At 42.1% G+C, this 19621-nt stretch overlaps 3 protein-coding genes across 3 annotated transcripts; 1 reads left to right on the top strand and 2 right to left on the bottom strand.

The window, feature by feature from the left end:
• Positions 1 to 431: 431 nt before the first annotated feature.
• las1l (LAS1 like ribosome biogenesis factor) lies at positions 432 to 2859 on the bottom strand. The gene is given in 2 exon segments (XM_030362941.1): positions 432 to 2466; positions 2469 to 2859. Coding segments are annotated over 2 exon segments (1710 nt in total). The 5' UTR covers positions 2680 to 2859; the 3' UTR covers positions 432 to 967.
• Positions 2860 to 4896: 2037 nt separating this feature from the next.
• On the top strand, positions 4897 to 8132 carry haus7 (HAUS augmin-like complex, subunit 7). Its single transcript, XM_030363151.1, is given in 10 exon segments — positions 4897 to 4998; positions 5315 to 5430; positions 5572 to 5642; positions 5785 to 5846; positions 5944 to 6128; positions 6258 to 6372; positions 6457 to 6595; positions 6598 to 6668; positions 6831 to 6942; positions 7814 to 8132. Coding segments are annotated over 10 exon segments (1002 nt in total). The 5' UTR covers positions 4897 to 4941; the 3' UTR covers positions 7888 to 8132.
• Positions 8133 to 9406: 1274 nt separating this feature from the next.
• mrpl49 (mitochondrial ribosomal protein L49) lies at positions 9407 to 10224 on the bottom strand. Its single transcript, XM_030363376.1, is given in 2 exon segments — positions 9407 to 9850; positions 9853 to 10224. Coding segments are annotated over 2 exon segments (519 nt in total). The 5' UTR covers positions 10184 to 10224; the 3' UTR covers positions 9407 to 9662.
• Between the last annotated feature and the right edge of the window lie 9397 nt (positions 10225 to 19621).

Genomic DNA, 19621 nt, shown 5'->3' with positions numbered 1-19621 from the left:
GTTGCAAGAAAGTTTCCACAATAAATAGTTTTTTGCTTGTCAAAGTGAGTTAACATACATAAGTATAAGTAGGCCTATAATGACTATGTCAAAGCAAATGTATCCACATGTAAAAATGTCATACATGTTAGTGATTTGCCCAGGTGTAAAACCATGGGAATAATTACATAAGGTTTAGCCTGAATTTTTTAAACCAGGCAGTTTATTCCTTAATCGTTGCTGTGGTGCAGGGTGAGCCGTTCAACCTATTCCACCATGATGCACTGAAGTTAAAGTGGTATTTCAATGTAGTATTACACAACTGATTTGGTTTTTCATATTTTAAACATTGTAGAAAAGCTATCATGCCAAGAAAGAGAGAAAGGAGATGGAGAGCAGACACTGATGTCAGGGGTGAAAATCCATCTAAGCTGGGCCAAAAAACTGAAATATTGACCGGTTTGATATATTTATTTTTCAGGTTACCTTCAGCAAATATACAAGCCTTTTTGAGGAAATACATCAACTTGAAAAAGTAAATTGGTGGACATTTTAATTTAACTTGTCTTATTTTTCCTTGCCTCGAGGACAATATGAGTAAAAATTGGTGCGTCTTACTACCCCACTCTCCCCTATATATATTTATTATATCTCTAAAGAAAATGGAATCTAACTAAATGCTGTTGAAACACGGGGCACATCGTTTAATTGAGTTGTCAGAATTAAATGATGAGCGAGGCCATTACATTTGGTGCAGCACCAAGTTGAGTCAAAAAAAGTAAGGGTAAGGGTTAACCCTACCCATATGTGGAGTTACTTTTGACATACATTTTCCACAACTGCACAACTCGAACAAAAACACATGAAAGAAAATAGACGAGGAACATTAGGGGTCTCGTGGATTGCTGAATAGCAACATGTACTATTTCTTTAACATTAACATTAGCCCAACAAAAACAGATTCAGTGGCTTCTGAATTTAATTGAATTTAAAAGAGTTGCAGTCCAGACTTCAGTTTGAGGACATCACCGAGGGACCAGGGCAGGCCGCTGGCGGCCCTGGCGGCCCCCGAGGCTCCGGGGGCGTTCTGTGCAGTGATCTCTAGCTCTACTGGCTGGTCAAACACAACCATGGTGGAGTAACTCTCCACCATCAACCCGGAGGGTTCTTCCGACTGTCCGGGGACTTTGCCCAGTGGATAGTTCTTCCACATCACTTTATCCGTGCACACCTGCCACAGAGAGCCCTTGAGCAATGCAGCGTTTTCTGCCGGGAAGTCGGCACCGGGTTGGCCCTGGAGAAATGCACCGGCGTCGCAGTCGGACGCCGGTCGGCGTGGCGCGTGACGCTGCTTCTCGTGCAGACTCTCCAACGTGTATATGGGCTGTCCCCTCTGCTCGGCCGCGAGGTCGGCGGCGTCCTCATGGGCCCCTTGTGTGTAGATACTGCAGAGCTTCAACAGCTTGTGGCGGGTCTCGGAGGGCAAGGGGTGCTCCATGTCGTCCAGGATGAGCAGTAGGAGGTGCTTGGTGCTGAAACAGGGAGCGTCCAGACAGGCCGTCAGCAGCTGCTGCCATCTCAGCTGAATGCGGTGAACAAATATCAGGTCCTTGAATCTCGCTTTCTTGTGGACTTTGGTTTCAAAATGGCAATCCGGTTTATTGATGTTACAGCCGATGACCTCGGAGATCCAAGCGGAGATGTAGAAAGCCCTGTGATCATTGGGCTCATTCGAGAGCTCCTTCAATTCCACAAAGAGTTTCTCCAGAAGCATATTGATGAACAATGTGGAGTTAAAGAGCTTAAGGAGGGGGAGCCAAAAGCGCAGATAAATTGGGGGCAGTTGGAGATCAGTGGAATGGAAATCTTCAAACGTTTCACAACCCAATGATTCCAGCTGAGCAACGGTCGGGATTAAGAATCCATCTTCAACCAAAACATCAAACAGTGTTTCAAAAGAGTCTCGCGCAAAGTGTGTGATCTGAGCGATGACCCAGCTGACCTCTTCAGAGAGGACTGGCTGCTGACCGGGCAGGGTCTTCTGGAGTCCATCAATAGAGTTATACTGTTCTTTTGAATAAGAGATGAGCAGTTCTCGCGCAGTGGTGTAGCATTCAATCTCTTTCTGCCTAGCAATAAGCCCTTCTTCCTGCCGTTTCAGCTCTTCCTCCTCCTCATCCTCTCCTTCTGACTGTGAGTTCCAGCTCTCGTTCACCCCTCCTCCCAGCTGTCTGGACCAGTACTCCTGCTGTAGCCAGTTTAGAATGAGCTTACAGCCCTTTCTACACCAATTTAAATTTGGCAACTTTCGGTGTGTGAAGTCATGTCTAAGGTTTACAATCCACTCAGGGAGGTTTAATCTGCCAGCTAGCAGTCTCAAAGGACGAGCCACTCTCCCCTGCTGTCGTTCCGTGATTAGATTCACAAACCTCACCAGCGCTGTCCCATACAAGAGAACCAGGTCGTCACCCTCCAGCCTCCCGATCGGTCCAGGATCTGGGCTCTCACCAGGTCTGCTGTGACCTCCACGGCCACCGGGGTGCTGTTGGCGAACCGGACCTTCCACGCTGATATTCTATGCAAGGCATACTTCTGCAATGAGGAGTCCTTTGAATAGACATATTCCAGCACCTGATCCCACTCGGCTTTGTTGATCCATGCCACCACATGGCGCTTCTTCTCGGAGCTCTTCTTCTTCATTTTAAACACTTGTACACTCGGTCCACGTCAGCTCTATATATCTTTAAACTGATAATAAAAACTAAGAATGTATATTTTCTTCATTTAGAAGTACCAGATGTTAGATTTGAGCTGGTTTGAGGAAGCCACTGGATATCCGCTCCGTACTGCACATGTGCATAATACTGCGCATGCGCACATATGTCCATTTACGACTGCCGGAACTTGTACGCTACGCCAATGTGATTATATCATAGCTATGTTAATGATTTAAGAAATAATTTCTGGCTTCACGATGACAATAATTTATATTATGTATATTATTAAATAATAAATATTCTTATTTAAAAAATAAGCCGCGAGCCGATTGATCACCCATATTATTTTAACTTGCCGTAAAGTGACATGTACAGATCCGGCATGAATCGACAACACCGCCCCTCCTCCCCTCTGTATTTCATACACAATACATGCTACACACTGTCTCCGTTCTCATATTGTCATAATAACCTGTTGCCATGCCACCAGTCCGAAAGCCATATCCTCTCTCTGTTCTCTAACCTTTCTTTTCATCTTTCAATGCAACTAATCTGCTTTAGTGGCATTATAAACCTCGCTCTGACCCACCCACATTACTATTTTCTTCTCAATGATATGTTCCTGCTTTAATGACTATATACAAACTCATTACATATAACTCCAACAGCTGATGCCAATATGAATCCTATCAGGAGTAGGCTCAATATCTTCCTCCTTATGGCCATGTGGGCCACAGCAAAGTCTGAGCAAACTACAACTTGTTGAGGTTTCACGTCCTCCTCCCATTATGGTGTAGGCCTACGTATAATAGCAGTAAAGACAGGCACTCTTCTGGTAGTTCCCTGCACTGACTGACTGTTAATACACCGCAAACCTCATTCTTCTAGACTCAAGATCCAGATCTTTAAAAATGGGTGGGCTATGGAATGATACCAGACCCCAACCCCCTCCAAGTTATCTAAAGAAAAACAACGCCAGAAGGTTTGGATGGATGTGTGGCCTAAGCAGGCTTTTGAAATGGGGTTGATAGGGAGAAAGGACCTTGAGAGGAGGGAGGTGACCTTGGGTGCCATGGGTGCCTCTAAATTAAATGTATTATTATTTATTATTATTAAATATAGCCAAACCTTTTTACGCCATTGCTATATCCGTTTGGGAGGTAGACCTAGGGAAGCTCAGAGAAGGTGAGCCTATTTTCAGAAATACACAGATGGTCAAAAGAGAAAAAAAGTGGAAAGGGACGATCAGCATTTGTTATTTCGGAATTTACTTTTGAATTTAACATGAATAAGCAGTCCTCTCTCAGTTTATACAGGGGAGATATATGTTGGGCTAAGGGAGGACCTTTTAAGGTATTACCAACTCATCCACTCACACACAAATCGTTTAATTATTTAGATGGAATTTACAGCTGTTTTATGTGTAACAGGTGTGGCCAAGCATAGACAGGCCCAAGGGAGGGAGGACTGGAGAAGAGAGAGGGAGATCCTGTGTGAAATGTAAGTTAAACGGCAAAATTGGAATTGTTTTATGGCATGTTGACCTCAAAGGTAATATCGACTAGGTCCCTACTGCATATGTGTTCCCTTGATCCTGGGGCCATGAACGCAGGCCCAGTGTGTTACATGGGGTCCCTTGTCCCCACTACCTGTCACTCAGGGAGGTACATCTCCAATCATTCAAACACAGCAACGGTTTGGTCTACGGTGGAACCGTTTCTTGAACAGTGTTTTCAAGAAACAGACACACTTGAAAAGTGTGTCTGTGTCCGGTAAAATCGACGATTTGAAGAAGATTCCATAAAGATGTATTGCGCTAGATATGAATATATATATATATTTTTATAAATCATGCCATTTCAACCAAATTAAATTCAAGGCATATTGCTCTTGAATCTTAACTACAACACCCTTTAAGTATAAAAAATAAAATAAAAAATAGAGGGCAAATGAGCAACCAAGGAAGGGAGGCAAATTAAAGGGGATGAGTAATACAATTGTAAATGATTGTGAATCAAAATACAGGGCAGCAAATTGTACCTATTAGTAGCCCCTTCCACTCACTGGGCTAACAAAGGTTTAGGCCATGTATCATGCCTTTAACAGTGGAATAATGAAAGTTATGATAATGAGATGTATATCTCTGATGCAGTACTCCGTGTAGACTGTGGAGGGCAGAAACACTCAACGTAGCTTCCGGCGCTCCGGACATTTAGAGTAGAAGAAGGGTTTGGAAAAGGCGAAAATGGCGGTTCCGTTTGAAGAACAACAACTTGCTCAAAAGGTTTACGCTGCATTAAAGGTAACATTGTTATCCTTAAACTAAGGTAAACACAAATACGCGCGTATATGTTGAGGAAAAATTGTGCCACGGAAAGTATAAATGCATGTTTAACAAAGGATTAAATAAGAGTTATAATAAAGAACGCATTAAACAATGCTCAAAGATGCTGTGTGTGTGTGTGTGTTGTGTGTGTGTGTGTGTGTGTGTGTGTGTGTGTGTGTGTGTGTGTGTGTGTGTTGTGTGTGTGTGTGTGTGTGTGTGTGTGTGTGTGTGTGTGTGTGTGTGTGTGTGTGTGTGTAACCTAATGTGTTCCTAATGTGTATCCTTGTTTCAGGCAGCATCATGTCCCTTGATATTCGGGCTGCATCTTCTAGAAGCCGACAGTATGCATACTTTATTGTGCACACCCTCGCAACATCGCACAGAAATACTAGCCTGGATCTGCAACTGGTGGGCTACGTACTATCTCATGTTTAATGCAAAAATAAGAGAGGTCAAGCACAATGCTTAAAGTAAACAAACTGTACAAACTGTGTAGCCTGCTCAGCAAAAATACATAGATAACGTATTCCATTCTGCCTATTTTTGCAGCATCAACCCAAACCCGAAGAACGTGAAGACTTCAGTTATACAATCCAAAGACCCAGATTTTCAAACAAAAGGCAGGATAAAGTGTATTATTTCTGGTTTATATGTAGGCTACATACATATACACATGTCTGTGTGTACGGGTTGCATGACAAAATTGCTTAATGTTATTTTATTTTACAAATATATATTTATGATATTGTGTGCTACCAACAGAAATGGCTATGCTTGGGCGAGAGTTAATGCTGTGCAAAGCAGAGGACTTTGATCTTATCCAGGTAAGCTACACCACAACCATCAAATAACTTGTTTATACTCCTGGAGTATTGTATAAGTAAAATAATATAAATATAATAATCTGTACTTTCCACTCAGGGCCATGTAAAGCCTTTGCGACAACTACACTTCCTGCAAGAGCTTCTAACCCTGGTCCCAGGTTGTTTCACAGAGAGTGAGGTGGACGAAGAGGGACTGCTGAATGAACTCTATGCTGATGAGAACAGAGCCCTCCTCACACACATGCTGAGACCCACTCTCAATCCCTGGCCGGCACACATCAAGTATACACTTCATTTATTTAGCTTTTAGTACTTTTAGAAACTCAACACACTTTCTCAAAGCATTCTGTTTGTTCACTGAATGCTCTGTGAATTTCAGCTCAGTTTATAAAATCTTCGTCAACCCCATAGGTATTTTTCCAACGACAAAACCTCATCAGTTAGCCAAACAAGTCAGCAGGAGTCTGCTGATGTGGCGGCTCTCCTGCGGGCAGCTGGGAGAGTCCTGAAAGACCTCCAGTCAGAGGTGAGGATCTGTCCAACACAGCCCAGGCATTGTTTGTTTATGGTGCCACTGAACCTGCTCTACCCTTTTTGTTTCCTCCCCCAGTGTGAATTCTTACACAGTGAATGTCAGAGTCCGGCAGTGTTTTCTCCGTGTGCCCTGCGCGTGGCAGTGAGCGACCTCTGTCAGCTGACGGCTGCCTTCCGCCGCGTCTACGAAACAGATTTCAAAGACTACTGCAGGAGAAAAGCCCCCCGCTGAGCGCAGCAACGCTCGTCTTCCAAAGGGTGCACCGGCTACTGCTGTCCTGCAACACGGTGTGTGTGTGTGTGTGTGTGTGTGTGTGTGTGTGTGTGTGTGTGTGTGTGTGTGTGTGTGTGTGTGTGTGTGTGTGTGTGTGTGTGTGTGTGTGTGTGTGGTTTGTTTGTCATTTATATTTAGCTTAAAAAAACGTTTTGATCTGTTTGTTTGTGTGTCAGGAGTTGAAAATGCTAGAGGAGTTGTCGCAGGCCTCTGTGGCCTTGACGGAGAAGGCATGCCAGCTGCAAACGCAGCCTTGTTACTGGAGCCACGGGGAGAAGTGTACATTACGTGAGTAGTAGGCAGTATTTGTATTTATTTCTGTGTAATGTTAAAAAGTGTTTTGGATGGATGCTAATTATTTTCTGCTGGTTGATTGCCAATACAAATAGTGGGAATTATCTTAATTTTGAAGAATTGTGCTAGTTTAGTCAACAGACTTCAGATTAATAAATTAAAGCCTGTTGACCGACAAGCTCACATCAGAAAATGGGGAGTTTCACTTTCTTTCACTTCATATTTCTATCGACCAATCATGTTGCTGGAGGCGGGAATCTGTACCCAATTATTGGCCTATAGTGAACACAAACTCTTTGTCCGTAAAAAGTCTAATCCAATCAGTTGGCCCCTGTAGAAATACACAAAAATATCTGTTCCGCCTCCCCCTATTAGCTCTTCTAGAACCACATAGTAGGACTGGCTGTGTGTGTGTCTGCCAGGTAGCACTGCTGTGTTTTTGTTTTTGTTTGTTTTTTGTTTTGTTTGGACATGGCCCTGTCCTTTGTAATGCTGCTGCTATGTGCCCTCAATTGCCCCCAATTGCCCCCTGTGGACAAATAGTTTTTTTGAATTTGAATTTGCTTAGTTATAGATAGATTAGTTAGAGTGGGTCACTTAATGATGGCATCTATGCCTAGCCAGCCAAATGGCCAGTTCGGTTTGAATCTGTAATAAGTCATTCATTTGAAAAAATAGGAGATTAACAGCCTAAAGCGAAGTGCAAAAATACTTCCCTTTTACTATTCTTGATTTATTTTTTCTTTTGACACTGAATTCAGTTATGAAAAGTTATCAAGTCGCTTGCATTTAGACTGGTTGAAAAGACCTACTTGGACATGCAAACATTTCATTTTCTTTCTCGCATATTGTACTTGTTTTTCAGCCGACCAGCTGGAGAAAATCACCCGACAGTACAAAGACTTCCTTTCCCAGCCTTCTGCCCAGCAAGAGAAATAACCTTTTGAACCTTTTTCCTTCATGCAACAATATTGAACTTGTGTATATAATTTGCATTCCTTACATTACGTTATTCCTTGATGGTCCATACCTATTTCCCATAAACACGAGTCCCATTAGTTTGTATTTTAATATTGTTATTATATAAGGCTACATGTGTTTTATATACTGTCTTTAAAGAAATTGGCCTACTATAAGACAAGGTAAACCGTCAGTTAATAAATAAAAAGAATGTTAAACCTACACTCACTTTTTGGCTGTTTTCGAAAAACGTATTGGAAGTAGAAAGTTTCTCATGAATGTAACACGTCCATCCAGTTTGGAAAACCAGAATAGTTCTCGTTTGGCCTTTCCAAGGTGGATGGTAGGGCTGTGGAAGAGAGAGACTTTGAAAAAATTGACGTTGAATTACATTCCTGATACATTTTTTCCAACCCGGAGGACATTTCTTGATAATCATATTGACACCAGATTGGTTTTTCAAGAGAAACCAACGGCACAGGGTTCTTTTTACCTTCCAGACCCCCTACACATTTAATCTTGGATTGTATATCAACATATTTATGTCAACTTTAGTTCTGTTCCACATAAGAAAAAGCATGTGTGGTGAGCAGTTCTTTTAAAAGTAGAGCCAAGCACAAGGCCTGCTTATGAAATGGGGCCGCTTTGAAGGGGGTGCACCGAAGATCAAAATAAAGGCTGGAAGGTTTTGTAAGACATTCTTCAGTTTACCTTCAGTATACGGTTGAACACTGAACAAGATCCTGCAGACATCAGGACCGCAGTCGCTCACCAGAGACTCAACTGTTCAGAGTTCAACTGGACCATAGACAAGGGATTCAAGACCCACCTGTTCAGAGTTCACCTGGACTCAACAAGAGACTCAAGGCTTGCTGGTTCAAGTTCACCTGGTCTCTGCACAGCTTCCGCCCTTACTCTCCTTAACACACCCCTCTTGCACACTTATTGTGTGTTGTAGGCCCTGGCACTTATAAATAGTACTTTGCATTGTGTAGCATCGTATCCTTGATATCTTGTTGTATATGGGGAATAGGTTAACCTAGCATTTATAAAGGCTTGCTTGGTTCTATGAACATCCTTACTGAACCGACAACAATTCTTTCACTTCTTCTGCTAAATTATTTTATGTCGCTTTGGATAAAAGCGTCTGCTAAATGTAATTCTAAACATTTAGGCACCAACACAAGTCCTATGTAGTGATGAGGAACACATCTCGGACATTGCTGGTAGGTTCAGGGATGGTAAATGATAAAGTTGTGAAATCCCAGAAATCTCACGCCATTTAAAAAAACGCTAGATGTGAACGCGGCCTTAATAAGCCTTAGATGGAGGCGGACATCCCCCTAACCCATGACGAGAATTCGTTTAGTTTCTGCATTTAAATAGGTTTAACCAGTTTTTTGCTGTTATTTTCCACCAGGTAGAATATTATCTTCATGAGATCACACAATGAGAAGGATCAACCATTCCCTCCCTTCCCAATTAAAAATGTTTCAAATGACTGCTTATAAATTTAATGTTATGAAAGCAAGCTTATTTGATGTGAACAACAATGCAAACTATATCATATAAACAAATTAGCAGTAGTCAACATCAATCTAAACGTAGGCATAGTCCAGCACTCGGGCCCCTTTAAGCCCCCATGGTCTGGCGGCTCGGGTCGGCCAGGTGGACCCCTGGAGAAGGCCAGGTTGACCCCTGGAACTGTTCATCTTCAGCCTGACCTTGAAGATAACTATTTTAATGAGTCAATCCTAGAACCCCTTCTGCATCAGCCATTCCTTGATCTCCTTGTCGTAGTGTCCTTTGATCCGGATGCTCATGGTCACCTCGTTGACCTGCGTTGTGCGGTCGGTCCCTGTGAGCCGCTTCAAGAGCTCCTTCACGGCCCCGTCCAGCGCCCAGATGTCCCCCTCCACTCGGCGCAACACGGTGGTCTTCGGTTGCCATGGGAGATGTCCGTATAGACGGGAATGTTGTGCATTCGTGACCGACGGACCATGTAAGGCAAAGACGGAGGCACGTCAGACGGAGGAGCCCAGCCGGACGGAGCAGGTCCGTCGTGTCGGGGCGGGACGGGGACCCGGGTCGGGGGGATCAGCCGCTCAACAAACATGTACTCCTTGGTCGTTTCCAGTGTCCCGCATGGTGGATTCTGTTCCCCGACAGCGACGCACATCGGCTGCAGCCGAATAACGGACGGACCGGGCAGCTGGAAGGCACACCTAAGGACCCTGTGTATCATTTTGAAACGCAAGGTGAAGCAGGCAGACATGTTACACCTCCATTGACAGCGGAGCCGGAAGTGTTCTTTTCTCCATAGGCGGAGATTTTTGGAGCGGCACCCTCTGTCGGTGTGGAGTATTTGCGCACGACTAGATGACGCTGAGCTCTAATATGTTAAGCTTGTTTTGCTGTTAATATGATGTACGTTATCTCAGAAATAATTGGACAAGGAAGTAATGTGGAAAAAAATAAGCAAAGCAAAGTTTTATTTTGTGTTTACTTGCTGAATTGTTTTATCTGTACATTCATCTCAAGGTAAAAACAAGGACAGCTCAGATGAGCATGGATTCATTGCAAGGAGTTTTACAAGGAAATGCAGGAATGCAATATAACATAACAATATGAAATGAATATAAAAAATCATTAGGTATTGAAGTGTAGTATATATCTTTAGCTAGTTGTTAATGATGTTAACTGTCATTTCCAGGCTGCCCATAGGCATAATGTAGAAGCTCCACTGACTGAAATCACTGCTCCTGCCAATATTGTCATTCCAATTCAGGTAAGAAAGGAAAATATATACTTCAAAAACAGCATGTAAACACTGTTTACACCACACAATACACCTAACCTTTATCATCAAGGCCTGGCCTCGTTGCTCAATCCATTACATAACCATTGAAACATTGATATATTGATATCCTGGTGAAAACCTTTGCTCTCTTCTACATACAGGTAGAGAGGGAAGGCACAGAGCTCAGGCAGGGAGAGGAATATCCAGAGGATAATGCAGCACATCCTAGAGGGGACTGACAACAGGGAAGTGTGTGGAGCACCACGGATCAACCTCCGCAGCATGACATGGAAAAGGAACCGGACGAACAAGAGGAGGTTGGGGAGGAGGGAAAGGAGCAGGAGGCCCGGGGTGAAGTAGCCGAAGAACCCTACTCACCTGGGGAAGGTCCAGAGAACCTTCCAAACCCGACAAATCACTGTCGAGTGCCTCAAGAGAGACCAGAGAGCCTGGGGAGCCCTGGCTCTATCCCGTCTGACCAGAAGGAGGAAGCTGGGAATGCTCTACTGGAGCCCCAGCCAGAAGAGAGCTCAGGGGAGACCACTGTGGGGGCACCCCAAGTAGAGGGGCCAACAGAGCGGAGGGCCAAAGCCCCGGAATCAAGACATCACCAGCGAGGAGCCCCTTCTTGCGGACACGGAGCCAGAGCATCCGGAGTAGAAAGGGGAACGAAACACAGGAGCTTATCCACATTGTTATCAGACCCATGAACCTATCAGTCACTTTTACAGTTCCAACTAAGATTAAGAAGCAGTAAGCATAATTATAAAGCTTCCGTTCTTGTCAGAATGAATAAAAACATGTGGAAAGCTTGTGGTTTTGTATCGTAAACCCATTATCTTTCTCTACACTCTATATCATCCTATGTTGACCTTGGCTGATGCAGAGGTATGATGTCTTTGCAATGTAAATGCCAAAAATATAGTACCTTTTTGGGGGAAAACCCACTGGGGGGAAACCACTGGACGCATTGCAGTGCTATCCTAGATAATTCAGAGGATATTTAAGCATTCAAATTAAAGCGAGCCAGGGAGGTGAATTGGAAGGTTTTTTTTATAAAGCACACATGCGATTTATATCTCGCACGCACGCTTTACTAAAGCATGTGAGGTCTTAACACGCCACCTTCCCTATCCTATTTCATTGGTCAGACAGCGAATGGACGGAACTAAAGCATAACAAGAAATTAATTCTGCCCTGTTTTTCTAAATTAACGAGATACCTCAAAATCACAAGAGAAGCTCTCCTTCACTAAGAGCTCTATTTCATATCCTGCCTGTTTCATAGTTTGTGACGTTGGGAGATACTTGTGTCCTTAAGTAATATTGAAGGCATTCTTATTAGTTTGTCGACTTGGAGCACCTCAGGTCTTTGGGGTTCTTCAAAAGGAAAACCCATTCTGATCTGATGTTCTGATCTGATGTTCGGATGTTTGTTCTGATGTGCTGTTATGATGTTCTATTCTGATGTTCTGATCTGATGTCTTATTCTGATGTTCTTATGTGATGTTCTGATCTGATGTTCTGATCTGATGTTCTGATCTGATGCCTGTTCTGATGTTCTAATCTGATCTGATGTTCTGATCTGATGCTCTGTTCTGATGTTCTGATCTGGTGTGTGTGTGGAAGGTGAAGCACCGTCTGAGCAGAGATGTATTTGAAGGGGTGATATCATGCTTTTACGACTTCTCCCTTTGCTTTATGCCGTATTCAAAACGTTGAGGTTTGGAAACTCTTACGTGTCTTTACATAAACCTTCCCTTCATCCAAAATAAGAGTGTTCAGAAACGCCTTTCAGAAGTTTGTAGGCTATGACATAAAACTCGAAAAACAGATTTTTTTTGAGACTAGACTTCATAACAACTACAAGTATGGATGCCCGCCAGTTGCCTCTTTGCGCTTCTTTGCTATTTTCACAGAGAAGGGATGAATTGGTTATAACTGCTTGCGATGGTTGAACATGAGAGAGAATTGATCAGATTTTTATAATTGTAAGCTATAATGTATCGTTATCCAAATGTTAGAATGGGTGTTAAGTTCGCCTCTTAGTGCTTTCTGCAAGTTCACTTTAGTCTATCAATGTAATTGCAGCGAAATTGTGTGCTCTTTCGATCCATGCATTCTTGTCGTATTGATTTCAATCAGGTTGTGGCCAACAGTGAGAATAACTTAGGTCGGATTTGGCCAACGGTAACTTGAATCCACTTGAATCCCAAATCACATGTGAAAAAAAGAGGCTAAACTTATGTTGATGTTGAAACTAGCTGCCCCCAGTAGTCTTTCTCAAATGTGAAGATGGCATTTTAGTTTCTTATGGTGTAGATTATGGGCTACGGAAATAACTTTTCTCCATAATGTTTTGTTTTTACAGCGTCTCTCATGCGTCTTCGCGTTGAGTCTGTAAACTTCGTCTGTGGCCTGTTGCTAATATAAATTGATATTGTAGCACATCATAGAAGGCTTGATCAATATTAAAATGTCACATCACTAATTAAGGTATGTAGCCTTCTTTAACAGTTATCACTGTGTTGGAAAGCTACGGTTGAATTGATGCACAGCGGCTGCAACAGGCTGACTTGCTCATGTGTATTAATATTATGCATAACATGTCCTGTATTGGAAGTCATTGCCATATTCATGGTCTTACCTTAACTTGGTTGTAATTGCATAAGCACAAAATCATTTTAATAAACCATAATATATACAGTGACACACAGAGGAGGCAACGCTAGGTATTTACAGAATGAAGAAAAATATATTGCTAAATGAATTACACACTTGACAATAATAAGTACTAACATTTGCTAAAACACATGACAGCTCTTTCAATGTAGCCACATCAATATTGTCAGCTGATCATGTCCTCTCTCTATCTCAAGATTTTTGTAAGTGCTTCTGTTGACATGTGACGTGAATACTGTATGTTGCAGGAAGACTGATAGCTCCTCATTGGATGCACCAATGTCAACTGCTGATGAGACCTGGAATCCCCCCATAGCCGGGGACAAGACCCATCACAGGGAAACACAAGGACGGCCACAGGAAAAAGGACAGGAAGAGCAAGGGGTGCGACAATAGGAAGACCGGTGGGTAGAGGATCAGCAGGCGGCACGGCAGGAGTGGGCAGGATATGTGACCAATGCCCAGACCCAGATGGCCAGCACACTGGGTTCATGGCAGCACTGTTACAATGACTGTTAGCAACATCACCCCTGTTGTCTTCTTCAGAGATTCTTCCTTTTGATAGAAGTGAATGGTTATTTTTTTGTGCATTTTATAATTTGTTTATTATTTGTTATAGTATATATCATATGGTTGCCTTCTTTATAACGGCATTGCTTATTTAAAGTAGTAATAGTATGAGTATGCTGCAGCATCATATCCAAGTTCTGCTATGACAGTTTGCTGATAATGTACAGTGTATAGCCTAGTGTTAATTTAAAACAACCCCTCATACCCTTTATATAACAACACCTTTCATGTAGGACCTGTGATTCACTTTCTGCCATGAAAAGGTCTGCAACTCTCCAGAAAACAGTGGGGAGGAGATATTCTAATAATTCAGTATTCCTTACCTATCTGATGGTGAATCAGTGGATGGTGCTAAGTGGAGGCTGTTAGGCAAAAAGGACTTGAACTGGCTTCAGATATCTTGATATATATACAAAGAGTTCAGATGCAAAAGCCTCTAAACGCCACCTCCGTCAAAAATGAGATAAAGACATTGAGTGAATGCTCTCCGCACGCAGTATACGTTAATCAAATAAATTTGAGTCAAAACCCGCTATATACCACTCTTTTCCTGGTCTGAAATCTCCATTTGTAGGCAGAAACCTCTAAACACCACATGTTGGCATTCCTATCACCTAGGGCAGGGGTGGCCATGGCGTCGATCGCAAAGGTAATGCGGGTAGGTTGCGTGACATTCCCACTGACTTCTGTGGGGTTTCAGTTTTAAAGTGCAATTTTAAGTGCAATATTTATTTATAATGTAGAAGTATAGCACTTTTAAATAAAATAATAAGTCAAAGTTAGATCAAGATACTAATGCATATATTTCAGCTTTCTTTAGGGTTGGCCAACCTCTGACCGATGGTGGACTTGACCCCCACTGGCCCCCATGTGGCTACGCCCCTGACTCAGTACATATAAATAAATGTATGTTTGGTATTTTTTTTTTATGTTGGTAGATCATTTTGACCTGGTCAATTTGAAAGTAGCTCGAAAGGCCGAAAAAAAGTGCTGGAACCCTTGAGCTAGGGCAAGCATTTTCTCTAGCAAAGGCCCGTAAACAGTAGTTTTGTAGTTTGTTTGCTGTTATATTAATGTTCTGATTATCATGTGTAGCACCTTAGGGGTTTGATGAGCACTGGAATTGTAATTTGGTTTTAATTACCTAAGAAAACTATTCTAAAGTACAGGCTTTTAAATAGGTAAGTAGTTCTTCTAGAAATTGTCTCTATTGCAGTAACTTATTTGAGATAATTAATATCAAGTCACTTCACACTTCTGTGAGGTGTGCATTTTATACTATCTTTATATGTTTTAGTTGTATTGTTCTATACTTGTATTTATATAGTGCTAACAAATTACAACACTGACTCTTTTTCAGTGGAGTGCAATTTTCAATGTCTTTTGATGCGAGAACATATCAGCATTTGCACTAGCCATGGCATCTAAAGCGGCATTTGTTTTACTTAAAGTTATTTAAGAATTTATTGTTATTTTATGTATTTTCAGAATAACACGTTTTTGTGTGATTGTTTATAACATAATGGTGATGAACGTTGGTTGGAGAGGCCACTAGGAACTTTTGCCTTGGGCCTCAACAGACTCAAATCGCCAACGATCTCGAACACAACATCAGGCTATAATAAGACCACGGTGGCTATCGCTGGCAACAGGGGACATCAATGGTCAGAATTTGTATCTATGATCAGTATATATATATATATATATATATATATATATATATATATATGTCTGTAGTCAAGTATCTGGCTCAGTTTGAGCCAAAGAAAAAGTGCCTTTGGTGCTGCAACCGTATCAACTACATCGCTGAGAACAAGTAGCCTAAGTCAAATGACGTTTTTATTTGCACAGCTAGACAATACTGTGGTTTAACAGCAATAAGCATCCTTACTATTTGTGATGGATGGTGGGGATTGAATAAAATAATTTAGGAATATTTGATGGAAGGAGAGGATCGTGTCTGCCCTCAGGCTCCATCTAGTGGCGACCAAGTGGACCATCCCATGTAAGTAGATATCCTAGATGGATAATACATCCAGGATAGATAGAGCCCCCTTGACTCTCTGATGTGCCCTAACTGTATGACTTAACCAATTGGACATGGGATCAGTAGCCTTCAGATGTATTACACATTGGTGTGGCTGCAGAGGAAAGACAGGAGATTGGGAGATGGTCTGCATACCTTCCGATAAACCGGTTCACGGCCCGCCGGGATAGGGATCCTAATGTGTTTTTGGTTTGTTTTTTTATTAAATTTAGGGAAATTCCCTAGAGAGGAAACTTCTGTGTTGTTACTATACAGTTCCACGACAAGTGCATTCCCGTTACAGGATGTTAGAACAAACATCCCCATCCCTCCAAGACTTTGTTAAATAAAATGAAAAATATAGAACTAACTTCATCAGAGACTGATGGGACATTCCCAGTTCTTGATGATATTCTTGGTGACAAACTTTTTTGGTTATGGTTTATTTAGAATTTTTGAAACGTGTTTATTTTCTTGTCAAGTATTTTCACTTGCTATCTTTTTTTTGTGCTAAATGAATGTATAAATGGGTAACCATGATCCATTTGCATGGATATTTGTATTATACTAAGTGTTTAAAATGTCTGGAATGCACATGATTCCCATTCAATGATGTATAAAACAGTTGAGAATATGTCCATCTGATGGAAAAAAAAAAAAGTTAATGTTCATCCCCATAGCTCATTCACTATTATGTATAATTTATTTTCCTTCACATTTCACATCGCCTGTCTTGCATGATCCCAGACGGCGGGAGAACAATGGGCTGGGGCCTGTCTGTTCATCAGTTGGGAGATTTAAATATTGATAGTATTGTCACGTGATTAATTGTTCCTAATAACACACATAGCAACCAAATAACATGCATTTAGAATGATGCGTTTCCAATTGTGACGTCACAATTTGTTTTTCTATCTTATATAGGCTTGCGTTGTGCAAAGAAAATATATCAGGCGTTTGGACATTGCGTGTAGTGGAGAGAGAGAGTAGCTTTGTTGAAAAAGAGAGTTTTTTCAAAAAAACTTTTCGACTTTGATGTAGTGGACAACCCAGCGACATGGACGGTGAGTTCCCAGCTCCGTGCAGGACAATACCTTTTTGGTTGACCGCTCTGAACGCTTCGGTCTTCCGAGAGCTCTTCGGCTCAACACCGCCACCTTCAGTTTCGATACGAGTTGCAGTTGTGGATGGATTAATTGAAAGAAAATAGTTTGTGTTTCAAAACGTGTCATCCTTTCTGGATGGCGATGATATCCCCTCACAGCTGGGAGACCGTTTCCACAATGAACATGCGTGTCTTGTTCTCGCCAGATAGTGGCGCTGCTAAGAAACAAATCGTCGAACCTCCTAAAACTATTTTAGTGTTATCCCGGTATGATCAAATGGCGTTTAAACCGTAACGTTGAACGGAATGCTTTCAAATTGCCGGGACATTTTAAAACGGGAGTGAAAAACGAAAGCACATAATGTTAACGGACGATCTAGCCTTCAATAAGATAAAATATTGCTAATTGCCTATTTTACTTTCGACAATTACACAATACAATTTCTTTACAACAATTACAAACCAATCTTCGGATGTCGATTTCATGTCAATAAATTCCCGTTGTCACCTCTCCTCTCTCTCTCTCTCTCTCTCTCTCTCTCTCTCTCTCTCTCTCTCTCTCTCTCTCTCTCTCTCTCTCTCTCTCTCTCTCTCTCTCTCTCTCTCTCTCTCTCTCTCTCTCTCTCTCTCTCTCTCTCTCTCTCTCTCTCTCTCTCTCTCTCTCTCTCTCTCTCTCTCTCTCTCTCTCTCTCTCTCTCTCTCTCTCTCTCTCTCTCTCTCTCTCTCTCTCTCTCTCTCTCTCTCTCTCTCTCTCTCTCTCTCTCTCTCTCTCTCTCTCTCTCTCTCTCTCTCTCTCTCTCTCTCTCTCTCTCTCTCTCTCTCTCTCTCTCTCTCTCCCTCCCTCCCTCCCTCCCTCCAGATCACTCATTCTCTGTGTTCAAAGGAGACCTGATAACCACAAAGTCTTCCTCCTACCTGGTGGAAGACTTCCTGGGGGAAGGAACTTTTGGGAAGGTGGCCAGATGCGTTGAAGTAGCCACCAATGAAAAGGTGGCTGTTAAAATCATCAAGAATAGCCCGGGACTGTTAGCGTCGGCTAAACAAGAGGTAAAACAAAACACATTAATAAATAATGTTATTTTACTATAGGGTAAAGTGGGGTAAGACGAGTCAATGTTTTACTCATGTTGACCACTAGGCACGGACAAATAAGACAGAAGTAAAATGAAAACATCTACCTTTATTTCAGGATGTCCTTTGTCAATCAAGATGATAACAATGAATCTATGACATAGGTCTCAAAAAGTGATGTTGTGGTTCAACTTTGAACCATCTGAGGGTAAATTTACCAATTTACTTTTTCAAGTTAAAGTTTCAAGTTTTCATTTTATGAAAAACCAAATCAGTTGTGTAATACTACTTTATTGTGCAAAAAACATACTTGAAACTCCATGTTCTTCCCTCCATCACAGACAGATATACATTATGGGTACTTCCTGAATAGATGGTCAAATAAAAACAAATGTGTACAGTTGCCTAAATGCAGTGGTTGGGTCAACTTACACACTGGCTCATTTTACCCCCCCCTACCTACCCTTACTCTCCCTATATTGCTGGAAATAATATGCCCCTTTTCTGATTCTGTTTGTTTCTTTTTTGTATTACTGGTTCATGGGATTTCACATTCTAATCATTGTAAAATATCTCTTTAACCTGCTCTTTATTCTCAGATTCGCATCTTAACGCGCCTCCAAGCTCTGGACCCGGAAAGGTGTGGGATTGTAAAATGGATGGGGGACTTCAAACACGGTCCCTACGTCTGTCTGGTGTTTGAGCTCCTGGACCAGTCTCTCCTAGACTTCACCAGGCAGAGAGCAGGCCGCAGTCTGCCTCTGATGCAGATAGAAAATATAGTGGAACAGGTAAGGTTGGACCTCAACCTGAAAAACAACAATACATTGTTGTGTTTTGTGTTTCTTGAGTGTGTCTGATGGAGTATAATACTTTGGATTTAATCATCACACTTTGCTCTTTGGTACTTTCCACCTGAAACCCCTCAAAGGAGTCGACAGCATTTCTTAAAGAAGAATAATTTGATGAACCGAAATTGTAACATAGTCAAACCTAACTATCATAGAATATTGATTTTCAGCTGGCCTCAGCCCTTGACCACCTGGGCACCCTTGGGATCATTCATGCCGACCTGAAGCCTGACAACGTCATGATGACAGGACAGGACACTCAAGTCAAACTCATTGATTTCGGCTGTTCCATCCATTTGTCCCAGGCCAAAATCGGCTACGATTTCTGTACCATCTGGTACAGGTGAGTAACTGACAGCCGTTCTGACCTGGTTTGTTCCTATTGGTTACTGATTAAAGTTGCTCCAATTTCCCATCTTTCTTTTATTTCAGATCCCCAGAGATCATGCTGGGTCTCCCATATACATGCATGGTTGATATGTGGTCCCTGGGTTGCCTGGCAGCAGAATTGTTAATTGGTGCCCCACTTTATCCCGGCTACACAGAATATGACATGGTTAGTCTAACAGTGTATTTCAAAGTCAATATACTTCAAAAACCTTTACACTA

This window comes from Gadus morhua, chromosome 1 (assembly GCF_902167405.1).
Source record: "Gadus morhua chromosome 1, gadMor3.0, whole genome shotgun sequence".
Taxonomy (NCBI): Eukaryota; Metazoa; Chordata; class Actinopteri; order Gadiformes; family Gadidae; genus Gadus; species Gadus morhua.
Note: the sequence above shows the minus strand (reverse complement) of the source record. Positions and strands in the feature narration are given on the sequence as shown.